Source organism: Heliangelus exortis, chromosome 1 (assembly GCF_036169615.1).
Source record: "Heliangelus exortis chromosome 1, bHelExo1.hap1, whole genome shotgun sequence".
Classification (NCBI taxonomy): Eukaryota; Metazoa; Chordata; class Aves; order Apodiformes; family Trochilidae; genus Heliangelus; species Heliangelus exortis.
This window is the reverse complement of record NC_092422.1, coordinates 58,818,761-58,839,422: the sequence shown is the minus strand read 5'-3', so window position 1 is coordinate 58,839,422 and position 20,662 is coordinate 58,818,761. Positions and strand designations below refer to the sequence as shown.

Sequence of the window (20,662 nt, the reverse complement as noted above, 5' to 3'; positions counted from 1 at the left end):
ACACAAATGTTCTTTCCTAAGCACGTTACACCACACACAGCCCTCAGCAGACTGTGCATTTCTGAGATTCTTGTAAGAATCCCAACCTCAGTACAAAGCCTAAGATGTCATTCACACAGCCCTCACACCAGGACCATGGCAGCACACTCAGTCAGCAGTGCAGAGCAGCGTACTGGCATTTCTCAGCAAGCAGCAGTTTAATGGAAGAGTTAACTTCTCCACATCTCAGGTTACTGATACATAGAAGCTTTGCCTGTTCCCCCCCACAAAGTCCAAAACAAGGGACTTTTCGGAAGACCTGTACACAATTAAGCCTCACCTTTGTGCCACTGAGAAAAAAAACCAACAAAATGCTTGCTTAACGTAACCACATGAAGGATTGTTTAAAGCTGGCAAAGTAGAGCTAAAACCAAGACTTGAGCATTTACCAAATGGACAAATGTTTTAAGAGTGATCAACAACAATAAGATATACAGAAAAAAAGTGTCTTTATTAGCATTGTTACAGGCAATGCATACATAAGAACTGATCCTTAAAGTGTACAACCCCCCAGCCAAGTTTAAAGCAAGAGAATCAGCAGTTTGAGATCTATATTGTACACATGTGCAGTAACAGGATCTCTCTGGACCTTCCAACAGAAGAGACTGAAATCACTTTACAAAAAAAGGTAAATAAAAATAACACCCATTTTAAAAAAGTACCAGCTCCTAACAAGCTGGCAGAGCATCAAAAATATCAAACAGGGGAGTTGTCCAATCATAAAGAGTTCCTGTAAGATTTGAGTATTGCATCTTTCACACCCTGCATATGCCAGGCATTGAGTTTAAAGCTTAGTAAAAAATACACTCCTAAGAGACAAGGTGGAGTTTAGGTTTTAAATTTCAATTTTGTCAGTTGTTACTAAATTTCTTTAAATGCATCACCAGTATAATTAACATCATTGCTGGATGGCAGCAGTATGAAGAATGCACCTTTTCCCTTTGTTAAGAGTTCTGAAATTGAGTCAGTGTGAATTAGCAACATCCCTCTCTGGAATCTTTAGCTCACATGACCATATGCCAATTCCAAAAAAGCACCCTTAAAAACTTTTAGCTTGTTTCTAAGTGGGTAAATATTTAAACTAGTTAGCAAAATTAAACACCAGAATTTTCAGGTTATTTCTCTGCATAGTTAAATGCTGCAAGATGATTTCACATTTAATAAAGCAGACTTGAAGAAGAAGCAATTTGCAAGAAAAGGTGTTCCCTTACATTATCACTCTTAGCTCAGGGGAAATGTGTGGGTTTTTTTATTTTTCCCAGCTTCTTGCAATTGCTTTTCATCTACACTGGGTTTTAGTGCAAGTCATTAAATTGTTTGATATCCAGCGTGGCTCCTCTTTCTGCCAATCAAGTAAGCAATTAGGACAATTAGAACAAGACCAGCCAGGGCTGCACCAACTATTATAGGGATCAGCATGTTATTTTCATCCAGTTGACATTCTTCCACTGAAGGGAGAGAAAAAGATCCAGGTTAGGCACTAATGCACCAACAGAACCAGAACTTAAGCTTCTGCACTCAGCACATAGATAAAACTGCCTTCAGTCAATGTCTAAGCTCATCTTACCAACAACCCAAAGGCAGCCAGGTCCACTATGGTCATTTGGGATGAAATTCTAACTAGCTGTATGCACAACATAGAGATTTATAATAATTGTTTCCTTCACAAGAGCTTGCACAAGCCTAAGCCATCATAAACACATCCAATGCAACTCCTCCCCTAGCTGGTTTGCATTAACCACAGTCACAAAGGAAAAAATTAACTAAAAGAAAGAGTCAGGAACTTCCCAGAGCTTTGCCCCTTTCATACAGCTGTCTGCACAGAAGAGGGAAAGGTAAAGCTGTTATTTAACTCTCAAGGAAGAAGCCCTGGGTATTTCAAAACTTTTTACATACTTCTTGCACTAGCCCCCACAACATCTGTAATAGGGCATGGATGGCACCCACAAGCTGACATTTGAATACATAATATTCTATGTTTACATCAAAATGCAATTCCCAAATCTTAGGTGTCCTGCCCCTGCAAACATAAACCTCTTACCTGCACCAAATTTGTCTCCATCAATCTTGAAAACCTGGATCTGGACATCAAATATATTGACAAGGGCTTTGTCTGTGACCTGCAGATTCTCCTCTGCACTGCACTTGTAGGAGTTCCCTACTGTAGCTCTCAGCTCACTCATGCTCTTGTTTGATGCTTCAAACTGTGGAACTGTGTAAGAGAAAGTTATTACAGAATCCTGAAGAGCAGGAGCCGTAAGCTCAGAGAGCTTAAATTTCATGCATTTATCCCCAACATGTAACAACAATATTTAATGCAGGCAACCCTTGATGTTAGCAGTAATTGTTTCTGAAAATGGAGACTTGTTAAAAGTCCCTACCTTTTGCTTCAGGAGGCAGAGTTGTGCTTACATCCACCCCTTGCAGGAAGAATTTTTCAGCACTTGCATTCTTTAAAAAAAACCAAAAACAACAAACCAGTAGTTGTCATTTAAGCTAATACTGTACAACATAAATTGGGAACAGCATCCAAACAAAGAGCTTAGTTGCACTTTGAGATATAAAAGCTACAGCAGGTATGCACCTTAGGGAACATTACCTTGGGGGAGGGAAGGGAGGCAGAGGAAGGAGCACTGTCACCCCTCAGACTGCTGACCTGATTCCCACCCACACCTTAACCAGGCTAGAGCAGTGATCTCACCTCTGAGATAAAGCTGTGAAGCAGCTTGGTACCCCACGGAGGTGTGGGGAGTCATTTTATAGCAAGGGTCTAAATGATCTCATTTGATCAATGCCACGAGTATGAAGCACAAAGGTGACACAGTGGGTTCAGTCCTCAAGGCTACACAGCTCTAACACAGCACAGGGGTGGGACTGCAGCAGACAGGATTTTCAGCCACCACAGGAGTCGACAAGACAAGCACACATGGCTGTTGGGCTGTATACAGAATATTTATGAGCATTTCCATGCTTGTGTGTTTAGATGAAATGCCTGTTTGTCGCAGGCTAGTCCTCTGCTTCAAAAGAGCTGTTCCCAGCTTGGGTGAGAAGCACTGGAGATTAGGCAATATATTCCTAAAAGAAATTCCCATTTCAAACGAAACAGATGTCTGTCTATACCTCCATGTGTATACATACATGCATTTCTTTCCTCACGACAGTGAGCAAGCATTAACTCTAAACCCTAGCATTTAAACCAAAAGAATTACTTATTACCCTTCCTGTAGTTGCATTTTTTTCTTTTGTACTTGCCCCAATTAGTTTTCATGCTTTTGTCTAGATTCTTACCAGTGCAAAGTGGAAGGTAATCCTTGTTTTCTCAAAAGTCAGAACCAAAGAGGCAGATGTACTGCTGCACGTCCCAGAAGAAGTTGTAGTATTTGGTATGAAATTCAGTGAATCCAATCCCATCTATGAAAAAAGAGGATCAGTTATGACATTTGAAGAGATTAATACACTACTATATGTTCACTTGACTTCCAGCTTGCTTGTATGCACACCCACACAACACAGTTTGCACACAACTGAGCAGATACATGTGGAAGTTACAGGCTGGTGTAAGCTGCACCTGAGTTACCAGACTGGTACAGAGGACAAAGGGCATCTTTGCCTAAAAAAACCTTTCTGCAGCCCTCACTGTTTGCATCCTACTGCTTTCTCCATACTAAATTTCTTTGGTTCTAGCAGCATAAGGAAAAATAATGACCACTACACAGGCACAAGTTACAGAACAGTGCTTTAACATAATCCAGGGAACTGCCTGCAAGCATGGCCATCTTGCACGTCACTTCAGCACAAAATGCTTTAGCTCTGCCCATGGTACATGATTTTTTACTGTCCTGTATCTACCAAAGGCTATGGGTTAAATGCACTTGCTGAGCAATCCAATAGAAACCTTCAGTAGCTCTTTGTTGACCCTCATGTGACTTGGAAAGCCTATTTGTCACCTCCTCACTGGTCATCACACTTGGAATCAGCTGTTCCAACAGAGCTAGAACACCATGATACAGGTCACAGCTTAAGGAATTTCACACAATTAAGGTGACTAGAACACAGTCCATCATAGCCAGCTAGTGTACAGCACACTCCAGCTATCAGTGCTCGTGATTTTCTCTCTCCACCATCATCATAAATGCAACAGATTCCTCTGCACCACCACATGCAGCATTAAGCAGTTAAAACCTATAGGAGATACCACCCTCCTCACACCTTTATCACTGAAATCTGACTTAAAATATACAAAAGCAGCCACCATTTGTTTGCCTGCACTTGACCTCATTACCACAGATTAAGCCCCAGGATAGGAAAAAGCCACTTGTGATCACAGGTCCCCATAACAAAGCTTTACTGAACATAAAGGTTTGCTGACCTGTGGTCATTATCTCTCCTTCAGCAGTCCCTTTGGGATTATGCTCCTAGCTTTGCCTTACTGGTTAGCAGGTACTGGCTTTGTCCACAAGGCTGGCAGGCTGGGCTTTGCATTAAAAGTGCAGGGAAACAACTTGTGCTGGGGCTGGATCTGATATAAACCATGTAGTATTTCTGCTGTCGAAATCAGCCACTAAATAGCTCTTAAGCATTGAAGTCAAAGCCAAGCCTCTTTGATGCTGGCTTCACAAAAATCACAGAATCAGAGCTGGAAGGGACCTCTAGAGATCCTCTGGTCCAACCCCCTGCTAAAGCAGGATTTCCTGGAGCACATTACACACGACTGCATCCCTGCAGGGTTTGCATGTCTCCAGAGAGGGAGACTCCACAACCTCTCTGGGCAGCCTCTTCCAGTGCTTTGCCAGCCTCACAGTCAAGTTTTTCCTCATGTTTAAATTGAACTTCCTGTGTTCCAGCTTGTGCCAATTGCCCCTTGTCCTGTCATTGGGCAAGGACTGAAAGGACTCTGGCTCCATCCTCCTTACATTGACCCTCTAGATATTTATAGACATTGATATGGTAAAGTTAACTAAGTCACAATCCTGTCTTAACTTCACAGTCATAAGTATTATAGCAGTATTTTTCCCTTCTAATAGTCATTCACTATTTTCAGGTGTGCCAGGCCAAATGGCTGTATTTTATTTAACAGTTTAAAAGCTTGTTTAAATGGCATCTTCAATAACAGGATTGCCCCATCTCATATCTGGATAATTTTTACTGCTTCTGTGGAAAAGCTGTGTGTGCTTACTAGATTTGACAGACAAGTTTAGTATTCTTCCTGACTGGAAAAACCTTTAATGACCAATTTCAGTAGAAGAGAACTGCTTGATTTGTCACTAATCTAGTCCAAGTTAAGCAATTCAAAGAGGACAATAATGGATTAACATGATTAAGAACTGGGATTTTTTCAAGAAAAAAGCCTACAATATTTTACCGAGTTTTCTTCAAAGAAGGAATCTAAGGGCTTTGAAGAAAGAAAAATATATATACCTTTTCATCTTTTTTTGGATAGGTGATATTAAGCTGTAATCCCATGTAGGCAAGTACACAGGTTCCATTTGGACCAGTAACATTGTATTTACCAACTGCAGGATTTGCGGATGAGGCAGTTGGTGCTGGGGTAGCTGTTGGAACATGGCTACCAGTTGTCTGTTTAGGTGTTGTAGGCACTAGAGCAGTAGTAGAGATCATATCTTCAGCACATTCTGTCTCTGGAGAGAAAGAAAACAGTTATTACCAACCAAATTAAAGCAGCAGGAGGCTCTACCTGAATTTTCAGTCCCCAAGGGGAAGGAGGATACAATTTCAAGTAGCTTTTCCTAATTGAAGGTAATAAAAGCTGAGAAACAATGATCAAGCATTACCTAAACTCTTGTTACAAAGTTTGAAAAGTTTTAAAACCCCATATGTGAAAATGACACCTCAGCTCTTATTTACAGACATTCATGGAGACCACCTCTGCTTTTATTTGCACTTGCTACTTCACTTTGCCATCAAGCCAGGTAAACAAGGTCCTGCTGTGCTGACAGAGCCAGAATTCCTGCAGTATGTCAAAGCAGGGCTGAGATGACTGCCCCTCAGACACTCGGGGCACTCGTGCTAGAAGCAGAGGAACACTTCTGGCCACTGTGAAAAGTGGTGTCCCAGGAGATGTGGTGTCCTCCTTTGGTTGCACTGCCAAGTTGTGAAGGTCCTACGTAACTTAGAATCCCTTTGCTAAGGGTAGAAGAGCCACAGCACTGCTATGAGGCCTTGAGAGACCAAATAATGTTTAATGCTACTGTGGGTAATCAAAGAAACTGCTTCTGATGGCAAAGGTTTTGCTATATCCTCTTCCTTTGGGTGTCCCATCCATCCTTCCCTTTAGTCCTACATTAGTAGCCACCCAACACTGTTCCCCCAGTCTTGTACCCCCCCTGTGTAAAACCACTTTCTCTTTTCACCTGGTTCAGCAGCAGCTTCCAAGGCAAAAAACAGGGACAGAAAGAACAGTGACTGATTTATTTGCCAGAGTACTCTGAAACACCTGACAGCAAGATCTTAACTTGATCTGGGAGCAAAGGAGATTCCTGCATTGAACATCTAAGCCAAAACCAAAGGTCACAGCAAAGACATTACTATAGTACAGGCTTCCATGTTCCAAGCCAAGGTCATCTCTATGTGTCAAGGGTAAAAACTTGTAACTTTATAAGGATGACAGCAACTGCAGCACCAGTCAATTCTGACTCCAAGGGCCTACTTCTACAATTTACTCCATACATACCTTACAGATACCAGATATCTAATAAATAGCCCCTGAACTTAAACAGCAACTTCACTTTCTATTATGGCTCAGAGTCACTCTAATCACACATTTTGAACTCAAAGACTCCAACACAGCATTTTTTTTTCCTGCTTCTGCTCTACTTCTGAAAGACAGAGCAAAGAGAAGGTAGATGAATGAAGGAGTGACCTATCTTTTGTAGATCATTTTAACAGACACTGGTCAGATCCCAAAATGTGGTAACTTCCTAATACAGAAATCAAATAGCTGCTTTACTTGGTACTTCAGTGAAGAATTTCCCTCCATCTGCACGACCTGACACATCCAGCCTCTTACTCAAGTCAGAGATGAAAACAACCAAATTACTTCAAGTGGAAGTTTGTCCTAAGTGGAGTCTTGGTACAGTTTTTACTGATTTACAGCATAGGTCCTCACAACACTTAAAGACAGATTTGGGAAATGAGACAAAATCTGGTATCTTTTTCCTAACAATTACAGGAAAGAAGCTGACAAAGCTACCAACAGATAAACTGAGAGCCTCCTTTTCTTCAGAGCTGCAGATAATTGCTACTGTCACCCCAGTCACTAACTTCTAGGTACACTGACAGAAGTTGCCACTACCAGTGATGCACAGATACCATGAACACCAACCACTCTTCCTTCTGTGAACTTTACCCAGATCACCAGTAGAAATATCCTCCAATGAAAGAGCTGCAGGGAAAAAAGTTAAGGGAGCATTCCAGATCTCAGGTTTATCAATAACTAGCTGCCAAAAGGACACTGCAAGTCTCAAGCATACAAGAGTGGGAAGAAGTAACTTATCTGGAAAGACCTGAAAAAAGGATGAGAATTCTTTAAGAACCTGAGCAAAGAGAGATCACTGTGCAATAAGAATAGAAAAATGTGTCTGGATGTAGTCCCAAGAAAGTATTAAAAACTTACAGATGATGATTAAATAAAAAATTAGCATGGCACCACAGATAGCAGGAATGTAGAAACAAATAAATAAGAAAATCCTCCATAGCTTGAGCTCAGAACAAACATTGCCTACTCCAAAATCAGAGAAAATCACATGGGTTTTTTTCGGAGAATTGTTAGCTTCACCAAGATGTCACAGGATGGAGAAAAGCAACCAGGGAGAAGTGATCCTGGCAAACTGAAGTGTTTATTTTAAAAATTACTAACTAGAAATAGAAAACAAATGCTGAGAAACTTGTGTTGCATAAGGAACACCGTCCCAAAATAATTCAAAATTGATTTTTTTTTTTAACCAAAGGATAAGAACAGATAATAAGTGGTGTTAAAAGGAAGATACACAGCAGAGAGATTTTACTGAAGTTATGTAGAAGTCAAACCCCAGCTTTTCATCATACCATGGCTTGTATGCCATGCTGATAACTGATCACTCATCATACTTATCCAGTATAATAACTGCATCAAGATACCACATTTTAAAAATGAGAGTCTGAAGACTGGAGTAACAAATTAGGTTATCTTTTTAAAATTACAAATGTAGGTCCACATTTGTCCTGCAAATTAGTTCACAGAATAGAGAAGACTAATTAACAAAATGAGACACACTGAAATCTCAGCTGGTCATGTAATGAAGCCATAAAAGACATCAGGTCCTCTAGTATCACACATCAGGTGAATTATTTTTCAGAGACATGGGACAAAGTATAGATACTTCTATGGAAGGCATAGATACTTCTATAGAAGACACCTGTTCTACGTATCCATCACATGCCAGCAGTGATTACCCTAGCTTTTAAGATGCATTTCAATAGGTACCTAAGTGGGATTACCAGCATAAGAAAGAAAATTTCTGTTTTCCAGGTAAGATCAGATTTCTTTCTTGGCCCAACAGCAAGGCAAAGAGTTAGACATCAAGAGCCCTGTAAACTAAAGAGTGTGTCCACAACAGCAAAGGATATGAACACACCATAGTGTGCCTTCAAATCATGATAGCAGTGAAATTCCAAAATACTTTTCAATACAATCAGGACCAAAAGTCATTTTGTGATTCAGCCTGACAAAGGTCATCTCTGTTACAGCTTATATAAGGCCTCCTGTAGGAAGATGTACACATCTGCTCCCCAAGGACCAGTTCTCTACTGTCTGCCATTGTATCCCTCATTTTTCCCAGAGCACACAGTAACTAGTTCAAACTACTTTGACAGAGGCATAATACTTGAAGTTATCAGATACTTCTAAAATGAGGATTTTGGCCATATGCCCAGCTGACCAACTGTAGCACATGTTTACATCCATAAATATTCATGAACACAAGGAATCTTCCCTAATACCTGTACAAAGCCATGGGGACACAGTGCACAATGTTCTAGTCATGGGTGCTGCCATTCCTATGAAGAAAACCTCAGAAAACCTTATTTCAAAAGATCCTGCTATTAGAGCTTTAGACCCAGTTTGTACCCATCTAAATACAATTAGTTAGAACTTGAAAAGCAATAATCTGTTGTTGGAAACACAAGCTCCCCAAGTGCAGTTTCTGCTATAAGATACCTACTGTTCATGCTGAGAGTTCCATTTGTGAGATAGGCTTCCAATGTAACATTGCTAAAAGTAATGTTCACATTCTTCATATTGATGTGTGTGGAAGTGATGCATTGGTATTTTGTGCCCATATCTGCCTGAATAGTAGTTTTATGTGATACTTTCTTCACTCCTCCTGTAAAAAAGATTACATTGTATTAGTATGGAATAGTATTTAGACATATACTGGTATTATATCTTGAAAGATGTTACACAATGAGAACTGGAAGTTTTCATTTTACCTGCACTTGAATTATGGAATAAAGTTGCATCTGACAGATTGTAGTGGAAAACTAGCTCTTCAACTTGGTACTTGTCTACATTTTCTGAGAAATTCAGGCTTAATGAATGTCCTGCTCCAAAGCCCAACACCAGAAGTGGATGAGATGTGTTAGCTTTACCACAGGAACTCTGTGGCTCTACTGTAGCATTTCGTGGAAGGAAAAACTGTGCAAACTGTGGGGTAAAAAAAAAAACACCACGTGTAATGAGATGATGTAACAGCTTTTCCTCACTGCTTTTTAAATACCTTAATCAACTTTTGCAAAACATACATCTGATACTCATATATACCATACAATATCTACTTACATATCTGTATATAACAAGTAGTAGGGCATTGACATTTGGATTTCTAATATTGCCCTCTCAAATTTGAGGACAAAACTGTACATACAGCACCACTGTCACCCCAGATTAGCACTGGGGTGTGCATGAATTGGCATGTACATCTGTACTAGGTACATCAAACATGGCAAACTCTAGACATGTAAAAGACAGGAGAATTTAAGCTTCACTTCTCAGATTACAATTAAGTAAGAACAAAAGCAAATGGTACAGCCTACACAGTTTAGCTATAATACTTTATCACATATTGAGAACTTCTTACCTGAAAACCAGTACAATGTTTACTGGGAAGTTTTGAGCTTACTACTTAAAAGAAGAAACAGCCAAAAGCACGTTGTGAAAGCAGTCACACCTGAATGCAAACCTGTATACCACTGTCAGAAGGATTTCACTTTATCAGCACCACTGAAAAGTGGACTACACAACGTAACTCTCAGCTCTAATCACAGAGTAAGTGCACCACTGGCAAAGTAATGGGATTTTTTTTTATCTCATATTACACTAATAGCTAGGAAAAAAAATAATCTTCAACAAGATTACTGTAACCCAAAACATGTAACCACAATGAGACTGGAAAGAAAAACAATCAACAATTCCTATTCAGTAGTAAAGATACCAAAAAAGTAAACTGAAAATCAGAGTATTTGTAAATAAAATATATTAACTCTCCATTAACAGGTTTTTGCTACTAATGTGGAACAACTTGTAGGTACTGCAATAGTTTGTAGATGCACTGAAAGCTAGAGATTTGTTACGTGAGAAGATGACAGAGTTCAGGAAGTTTACAAGCTATGTGCCAACAGCCATTTCAGTTCAAATTTAGCTCATGTAACTATGGCTAAGCTCACCAAAAGATGTCCACTAGCATTTTTGCCCTTACAGTTCCAACAAAAGCTTTTTTTAGCTACCAATAGGACTGGTAGGAGAAATTCAGTCAAGAAGTATCCTTTGTGGTGGTTTCACACAGCTTTAACCTTGTTTAATTAGAAGAAACATCAGTAATAAAGAAAAGCTGATGCAACATGACTGGGAGGGAAGAAATCTTTGTGGAAGCAGTTTTCCATGCTGAAACATTTGTTTAAAGTTTAAATACTGCACAAATGAAGAAACACCAGATATTTTAGAAACAAGTTAGACACAGTCACTGAGATATGCTCCTTACCTCTTTTTGCCCATTTGCCATTTTGTATTCCACTGAGAAGGCTACTGTGAGATCAGCGAATATGCAGACTTTGCCACTTGAATCTTTCACTTCAAATGAAGAGGAAGCCTGTAAAAAGCCTGTTTAAAATGTTAATTGGTTAACTTGGTGTCACGTTTCTACTTTTGATCTCAAAGAGACAAATAACTACAACTGTACATTTTGGGAGTACATCCTGAACAGCAGTTGAGTTTGGAAACTTAGCCATAAAAAGTGTCTGTACTAGCTTGAACATCACTAACACACAGAGGAAAAATTTAACAATGCATTTATAATACAACAAAGACACCCAAACCAGAACTGTTAACATGCTAGTTCCTCATAGGGTAAGAAAAAGTTGCAACAAACACCAGTCATACTTTTAAAGGCAGATATTCAAGTGTTCACCCTACACAGCAACTATTTTGAAAGCTCCAGCCAGAACTGACTTGGCATATTTGATCCTGCATGCCTATAGCACTCAGCCTTCCCCCCCAGCACAGCACAGCACAGCACAGAGCCTTCATTCCTGCTGTACCAGGACACTCAGCTGTACGTGCACTGAATGCAGCATTTAGAAAGCTTGGATTGACTGCAGATGTTTTGGAGGGACTGCCAAAAATAGCATGATGGAGTGTGCTACCCCTGCCAGGAGAACTTCTCTTTAATGTCATCGTGCTTTCTGCACTTGAGAGGAGGATGGGGGCCAAGACCTTGGCACAAACTGAGATTATGTTTTCCTCACTGGTTCAAAACCACCTCAGACTGAGCTGCTGACAAAAAAAAAAAAAAAAAAATCACTGCTTTTCCCCCCACTCTCTCCCTCCAAGCCCCAGTGCTCAGAGTACTAGGACAGCCAACCATGTTAATATCACCATAACAGGGTAAGGACATGCAGCAAGGGGAGCACAGGATCATCCCTTTCAACAGCAGCACAGACTCAGGCCAGCATCCACTGACAATGAAGCCTCACCTAGGGGACAAGTTGTGGCAGGCTGGATACAGCCAGAAAGCTGGCTCTCTCATCCTTCATTAGTTGTAAGGGCTAACTGGACAGTGCTCCTGCTCCCAAGACCTTACCAAGGTGCAAGTTCTTTGTTGTACAGTATTTTGTTTTTCTGATTCTCAGTTCACCACCACACACGCACACACACCACTTGCCTGTTAGCAATTTATCAGCTTGCATTTGCAACAACTTCTGTCTTGCAGAAAGCACACACACACACAAAAAAAAGCAGCTACAAGATATAAACCATCCATTTATCTCAAGCAAGTAAGCTTTAAAGAGTCAAACATGCTAATCCATTCAACTGCTGATACAGCAAAATGTTTCAGCTAAAGGATTATCCTTTAGCTAGCTTGACCCCTCGAAGTTTTTAAAAAAGTAAAACCCAATTTTATAGCTTTTTGCTACAAAACTATAGTGCATATTATTGTGTTAGGACAATTACTAGGAAAAGTTGGACTTCCGGCAGCTGGACTTTGGTAGAAGGCCCTTCAGTTGTAGGAACATTGGAAACAATTTCTTTGGCACTCCCAAGCTTTTTCCCTTGTTGCCTTTCCCTTAGCAACAACATATCCTCCCCAGGCATTAAAGGGGGCCAAAATGTAATTCACACACTACCCACTTAAAAAAATCTAGACATGGAGATATAGATGAAAGAAATTGCTTTAGAAGGCATAATGTGGGAAATTGATATTTCAAAGTAAAATTGGCCTAGCTTTGACTTTACTCCCAGTTCATAATGCTCATTAAGGAATATATATTCACAAAGATGATGTTATTTATTGTAATTCAGAGCAATACTAAAAATAGTCAATGCTCCTTTACAGGGAAGCCTCAATTTGCAGAGTTTCCTTTAACCTGAATTTACATCTGGAATTTGTTTATATTTTACCCAAGCACTTGTTTTTGAGAAGATTTTTTGAGATTTCTTGGTTTCTCAGAAAGAAATCTTCCTGAAGATTTCTAGCACAACATAGAAAAGAGCACACAGGCAAGGAGTAAGAGTCCGTGGCTACTCAATCTAACGTTACCAATGGAAAATGTGCTAGAATGAAAACCTTCAGTGTCTGCCAACTTGTTTGATAGATATTAAAAATCTTGGCAATTTTAGGGCTAAAAATAAAGTAACAGGCAGTAAAAGAATGAAAGAAGAAAAAAACCCACAATTTTTAAAAGAAATGCAGAGGAAAGAAGACTGAAAAATAATTAAGAAGAATGTTGCTGACCTAAAGGAAAATGGGACAGACCTGCCCACTGCAGAGGATTCGGATGACAACAACAGACAAGACTAGGTAACAGAAAGCACCAAATGGAAGACATTCTGGGAATGAAGAGCTGAAAAAACACCCTCAGCAAGTTTAAGTAATAGAGAATACAGGGTAAAAACAGAGTCAAAAATACCACCTGCATAACTAGTAGATTTTTGCAAGGGTAAGTTCACACCACAGCTTGAATCCTGATTTCATTAGTGTGGAACAAACACTTTAAATTCCCATTCCTTAAGAAATGTTCAGCATCAGCTGCTGGATTTGCAGTTTCAGTGATGAGACAGGAGCATTAAGCACGCGACACTGAGCTGTCCTGGATGAAGTGGCAAAAGGGCTGTTTCACTGGGAGTTAAGTCAGCGTGCACAAGGATGGTGAGCAGAGAGACCACTGTGCTGCAGCATCATCTGCTCCCAGGATCTTGGAGGAATGTAAAAGAAACAGAATGAAAGGTAAGGGACACAGGGGCAAATTAAAAACAAAACAAAACACTAAAGAAGAAACTGGGAGACCAGAGGAAAGGTCCTGCCTACTCTTCACTCCAGCCGGTTACGGCAGAGGAACAGCTCGCTGGGTTTGGCAGGAAAGCAGCTGCTGAGTTTGTGAAGGCAGTTTCAGTGTCAACTAGTGATTAATGCATGAATCATCACCAGCACACAAATAGTAAGAGCCTGCAGTGAAAATGTCAAGAATATAGAAAAGCAAACTGATACTGAATCGATTTGTCCTGGGAATATTCCTAATTAAGTTAGAAAAAGTATTGCTCAGTTTTATCATGGCATATCTACAAGCTGGTAACACTGCTGCCACTTCTCAGAACCATACCACTCTTTGCTATTTAACACAAAAACTGATACAACCCCCAGTTTCTTCACTTCAGACTTTGTTTCCCTTACAAACTGCAGCACCTTATTTGACAACTATTTGTGCTAAAGCGAGTGCAGTACTTCAGATCTACACAGCTGAGTAGCTCCTAGACTCTTCAATAGCAAAAACTAAGTTTTGTGAAGTACAATCTTCACTTGGCTGGAAATACTACATTGTGGAGATCTAGTAGAACAATCATCAAGAATGTTCTAGCAACGGAGATCTCACTTAGTTCAGATGCTTCCTTTGGATTCCAATTAATTCTGGAAAAGGGCTGCTTACATGTTTTTTCTAGCTGCAAATATTCAGTTGAAAATCATAAGATAATCTCCCTTTATAGCTAATTTCTGAAATTGTAGTCTCACACAAGAAAAGATTGGAGGCAAAACTGTTGCAGCAACAGCTAAATATGACATTTGAATTAAATCCTGCATCCTTCTTTATCTAACATACCTACCTCAAAAGATATTAACACTCTTGAGACACAATAAACAAGTTAACCAAAACCAAGAACTCCTTGGTTATTTAACAATTTATCTTAATATATCTACCTCAAAAATATTAAGATTGTTTTAAATTGAAAACTACAAAGCTAACAAAACAATCTAGCACGTTTGAACAACTTAAATCTGAGCCTTTTTGAACATGGCTCTTGGAATGGCAGGATTCCCTACCTCTTAGCCACATAAAGATGCTTCCAGGTTTCAACCTTTTCATAACTGAAATCCTGTTAGCCAAGCACAGCTACCCTTAGGTTACTCTCCCATATAATGGAAAGCTACCAAGGAAGAAAGCTTAATGGTGGTTGTGCTTTAAAAAAGCAAGCATGTATTAATGGCAACTGTTTACACTGTCTGCTTGCAAAGAGGACTTGAGTTACTACGGTTAATGATTTACTTTGTCTCCAATTTTTAATAGAAACACAGAATACTGACAATAAGGATGTCAAACACAAAAGCTACTTTTACATCGTTTTTCCTCCTCCCTCTTAAAGGACAGTGAGCCATCCAAATCCACTGGGACACATTCCACACCATCAGTATTTAAGTGATCCACGCACCTCGTGGACAGGCCTGCCGGCAGTTCAGCTGAGTGACTGCTGCATCAGGAAGGAAAACCACAGCTTCAGCGTCGCCCAGCTAATCGCTCCTCTCAAGCGTCCCAACAGCGGCTGAGGGGCTCACACCCACGGCCTGCTGAGACACACCGATTACTCTGCCCTGCTACAGCTTACCCTGCAATTACTGCACGGCAGCACTCTGAAGGTAAGGCGTGCTTGCTAACTGGTGCCAGTGCTACACAAGCACTCTGTACCTGAGCTACAGCGCTGATGTGTTGCCCTGCACCCTTTGCCCAGGTGTTTTTTGGGTTTCTAGTGTCCACATAGTAAGTGCTGCTATCAAGAAGGCATTAATCCGAGGAGGTGACATGCTGGTTCTTACCTAAAGAAGGTTTATTTCTCACCGTACAGAAGTGCCCAGTAACTTGATCATTCAGACAGTTTGTATGGATTCTGTCATCTGAGTGCCATTTTGTGAACAAAGTTGTGACCTTAGTCACCACTTTAAATCCCTAAGTCTATGTTGGAAAAGAAAATGGAAAACTCCCTGAGGAATTACCCCTCTGTACCTTCTAGACCTTCTAGTAACTTTGTCTTCCAAGGTAAGCGTCACTCCCAGAGGGACACCTGGTAAAAGCCCTTTCTCAGAAAACCAAGACCATTTGCTTAGGATCCAGGACTGACATTACCCTGGGATACTAGAGAGAAAACCAGAACTTAAAAAAATAATCTACTTTTCAAAAGACTACAGTATTTACCAACCATAACATTTCTGGGGAACAACTGAAAGCAAGAAAATCTCTTGAAAGCCTTGATGTATGAACCACTTTGCATGACAAAGGGTGGTCTTCCTAAAAATCATAAATTATAATTACCTGGGGCCAGAAAACTGAAAGCTGGCTACCTGGAAAATATACCACCAAAAGACAAGGCTGGACTCACTTCAATTGCTGCTAGACAAACCTGAACACAACCACAGTTATGGAAAAGGGGAACAGAGCTTAAATCAAGGACAGATTAGAGTATTTCAGGGGAGAAGAGAATCAGCTGCACTTGTGCAGACACAGCACCCAATTATATCAAGTTCCTGATCCAATGCTAGAAGATACATCCTTGCTAACGAATAGGGACAAATTAATGCAGTCTCAGATTATGGTTTTGATATTGCTGATTTCTGTTAAGGCAGAAACATTGTTTCCTAATGCACCCTTGCAGATACATAACCTCTGTCTTTATAAATTCATGAAAGTACAAAAGCACTATAAAAGGAAAGGATCTTTAGCAGGTGTACACCAGCCATTAGGCCAGAGGATTGCACAACTGCATCAAGTTTAATCACATGAAGCTTCTTTATGTTTTCCAATCCAGAGGAAGTCAGTCCTGGGCTAGCCTAAGAGCAGCTGGTTAGGTAAGTCTACTGGGAGATCTGAACTCCCATGGCTAGAGCTTTTCCAGCATCTAGACAAGTCCATTTTGCACTTTCTCTGGTCAGACCTGCTGTGTCACACCACACAACTGACACACACCTTTCAAGGTAGCCAGCAGCCCCAAGCAGCCCCAAGAACCACAGTGCTGACAATTAAAAAAGAAAGCTTCTCCAGAGGACTGCATGTTGGAAAATGGGTAATAAATGCCTGAGCAAACCACTCTCCTACTCCTATCAAGAACAGATCTCACCCTGTCATGGGGAAGACATATTGGTGTTCCTTTATTACATCAACTGAATTCTGTCTTATTAAGAAATCAGAAGTCACTGAAGTTTAATACAAGAAAATAAAACGCATGCACTACTGTGCTCAAGCCTGAACACTGGAGAGACAACAGCTAGACAAGTGCCCACCGCACAAAACTAAACCATGTTTGAAACTGTACTTTACTACCAAGGTGCTACTAACACTCTCACACTTTGAATTACAGTAGGAAAAGTTGTACTGACAGCCAGTGGTGTTGGCAAGTGAAAGAGAAGGTTAAGAAACTGTTAGCCTTCCAACCAGTCTACCCTGAGATGCACAAAAAACACGGATGCCTCATTTACCAAAACATAAGTTCCATTTAAAAACAGTAGGCCTACAATTTAGAATTAAGATAATGCAAGTGTTCAAAGTTAGCTGTGTTAACTACTGCCACTCACATACCCAAAAGGGTCTCCTGCCAAGCTTAAGAGAATAAACAGGAAGAAATCCATTATGGCACCAAGCTCTCTCAAGAAGCTTCTAAATATCACCTGACTTGAGAGAAAAGATAAACTGGAGCAGTTAATCTAAAAGATGCAAAAGCAAGGCCTGCCTTCTTATCGCTAAAAATAAGTTATCTTTAAGACATGCAAAAGGCTTAAGAGATAACAGTATTTAAATTCTCAACAAAACATCATTTTCTTTAAGTGGGATTCCTCTGGACCTAGAGGTTACTCAGTTTATCATCTGCTACTGATTAGAAATCCTCTTATTCACTATAGAACAATCTAGAAGCAGGTTACACCACAAGTGAAACTTTTAAGTCATCCTGACAGAAACCTAGGGAACAGATCTCAAAAGTAGTTTGCCAAGGAGCCTGCACAGATCTTATTTGCAAATAAGAAGTTACTTTACATGTCAGAAAAGCTGCCAAGGTCATCACCTATTTCCTGACAACGGGCTAGTACACAAATTTAGATCCTTAGAGACTGTGTCAACACACTTAAAGAAGCTACCAAGCAAACATTATGTTAAGGGCAGCATTGGTAAAACAACATTTTTAAAAAGTCACAAAACATAAAAGTGGTTATATTTTATGCCCAGACACAGCTCCATACAGCTCAACTCCATCAGTGCCAAAACTGAGGAAAACAATACAGTATCAAATTACTCACTGGCTGGAATTTATTACCCAAGTTTCTCTCAACTATCGCTACATTAGTGGCAAGGTTTGAAATTCCCCTTCAGACAGAGTTGTGCAATAGAAACACGTGGATTATGTGTCAATAAGTCTGAAATGGCATCACGCTACCTCTTCCAACTCATTTTTCCTTCCCCAAGTCTCAGACACTTCATTATTTATGCACTGATACTGAACCTATGTTTAGCTGTAAACTTTTCAGAAATGTTTTCTCTTATTTTTGTTCCAGTAAGGAAAAAGCTACAGGTGCTCTAGGACTCGAAGAGCACATGCAGCTCTGTTGGGCTTGGCACACAACCCAACTGACCCATTTTGCTCAACAGCAAACAAGCACCAGCTTCCCTCAAAATTCAGAATGCAACAGCTAAGTTTGAGGGCAGGTACTTCACTTCCCACAGGCCCTTTTCCCTGCATTTATCATTGTATTGAGTAAATTTTGAGAAAATTGATCACTGATATATGAAATATTGAGCTTAGTGCTTGCAGTTCAATGTGACTGGAAAACTGAAACAGTAAGATGTGGTGAAGTATTCTGGAGGAAAAAAAAAACCACATTCCCATTGTCACAAAGTCAAGGCATTGCCAAACAAGATTTCACATCTGACCCACCCATGCTAATCCTTCAGCCTCCTGTCATTACCTTAACTTCATCAGTGTTCACTCAAATGACTGAAAGGCTACAAACATCTAAAGAATTCAGCTCCTATCTTCTCATTATTTCATCCTTTTCCTGTCACCACCACCCAAGCCCCATACTCAGGCTGAAGATGGTGAAGAATATCTGCACTCCAAGGAGGGGTCTTTGTTTGCACCACAAAGCTGGCTAAAGTTATGCAGGAAGACCCAGCTACTAGACATTGGTACAAACCCTTGGTTGTCAGTAAATAGTTACTCTGTAGTAAAAGAAACTAGCCTTGCCTCAGCTTCAGAAATTGATTTCACATGCCAGAAAGTGACAAAGCTAAATGCACTTAATTCTGTTTGCAACTTCTAATTAAGCAGGGGAGGATTATTATAGTCCCAGGAAATATTATCTGTAGTACCATTTAAAAACTACACAAGCTGATTAGAAACGCAAACAAAAGGAAGCTATACAAAGATGTTCTCTATAACAACAGGGTTCTCTGAACCCTGTAAAGCAGGCCTGTGAGTCACTGTGCTCCCTAGGCTGGCTCACAAAAACCTGGGTGCCCCTAGAGTGCGATACCTTTCAGGTTGTCAATAATGATGGAAATTTTTACTCCTAAAGAAACACTAGAAGAGTTTCAAAAGCTGTCCATCTCCAAAATGACAGCAGATAACCATTCTCAACTGCTGCTTTATTCAGGAAACCGTTGCTAGATGCTGAAAAAGTTCCCTTTGCTGCCAGAGCCACGTTTCAGAAACCTGATAGCGTGGCATGATATGACTTTCAAGACAAGAAGCCTAAAGCAAGGTAGTTACCAGTAAACAAGCAAGAGAGGCTTCATCATAAAACAGTCCTGCTGCACGAACAAACCTTCTCATGCAGGCACTAAAACGAGACACTTCCGATTTCACTCAAGACACGGCAGAATGAAAGCTGTCAAGTAAGGGAGCATCACAGGCCCTACTGAGAAGTGCTACATGCAAGCAATGACATCAGTAGTTCTGCATTTCCATGGCTCCTGAGAAGTAAAGGCGCGTTTTCAGGCTCTTTCCGGGTCGCTGTCCCTCGATTTAGCGCAGACAGATGCTCAGATCACCGCTCCCGGGCGCTACACGCTTTCTCCCCAAGAGCAGCAGCACCAGCAGCCGCCGTCCCTCCACCGTTCTCCTCACGCCTCCGCAGCTGTCAAAGGCTCCCGGGCGCCGCAGAGGCCCGGTGCGGGGAGTGACGACCTCTCCAAAGGACCCAGCAGCCGGGCGCCACAGCCGGGGTCCCCCGCGGCCGGCCCTGTTCCCAGGCCCCGGCGCAACGAGTTACCGCGCCGCTTCCCCCGAGAAGGCCCGCGACCCCCGAGCCGGAGTCGCCGTCCCGGAATAGCGACGGCAGCCGGCATCCCCCCAGGAGGTTTCCACTGACAGCCGACGCGCAGGTGCCGCGTCCGTCCCCGTCGTGCCCCGGGGACGCTGCAGGCCGCGGTGACGGACCCCTCGGCGCTGCGCCACTCGCTCCCCTCCCGCCCCGTCCCGCTCCCCCGTTCCTTACCGAGCAGGGCGGCCGCCGCGAGCAGCCCCCGCGCGCCCTTGGGTCGCGCCATGGCGGGGGCAGGAAGGGGCGAGGCGGCACCGGCGGGAGCGCAAGAAAGAGACACAGACAGGGACAGAGAGAGTGCGAGCGGAGGAGAAGGAGAAGGAGGAGGAGCAGCGGCGGCGAAGGGGGCGGAGGCGGTGGCGAAGCACCGCGCTGAGGAGAGTGGAGACGGCCCCGGCCGGTCATATGGCCGATGACGTCACACAGGCCCGCCCAGCAGCCGTCACGTGACACACGCCCCCCTCCCCCGTCCCCAGCAGTGGCCGCCCCGGGCAGGAGAGGGG

The 20,662-nt window shown here is 41.6% G+C and overlaps 1 protein-coding gene across 1 annotated transcript; it reads right to left on the bottom strand.

Annotated features, from left to right (window-relative positions):
• Positions 1 to 471: 471 nt before the first annotated feature.
• Positions 472 to 20,561, bottom strand: LAMP1 (lysosomal associated membrane protein 1). Its single transcript, XM_071744051.1, has 9 exons — positions 20,334 to 20,561; positions 11,073 to 11,191; positions 9,526 to 9,739; positions 9,258 to 9,419; positions 5,458 to 5,678; positions 3,328 to 3,450; positions 2,421 to 2,490; positions 2,081 to 2,251; positions 472 to 1,487 (listed from the first exon to the last, which is right to left on the bottom strand). The coding sequence occupies exons 1-9, from the start codon at positions 20,383 to 20,385 to the stop codon at positions 1,348 to 1,350; spliced, it is 1,272 nt and encodes a 423-aa protein (XP_071600152.1). The 5' UTR covers positions 20,386 to 20,561; the 3' UTR covers positions 472 to 1,347.
• Positions 20,562 to 20,662: the final 101 nt, after the last annotated feature.

Coding starts and splice junctions, on each gene's coding strand:
- LAMP1 (XM_071744051.1), bottom strand. CDS start 20,385: ATGGCGCGACCCAAGGGCGCGCGGGGGCTGCTCGCGGCGGCCGCCCTG. Junction 5,679..9,257: donor TGGAACTCTCAGCATGAACA/GTAGGTATCTTA, acceptor CTTTCTCTCCAG/AGACAGAATGTGCTGAAGAT. Junction 2,491..3,327: donor TTACCTTCCACTTTGCACTG/GTAAGAATCTAG, acceptor TTTTTTTTAAAG/AATGCAAGTGCTGAAAAATT.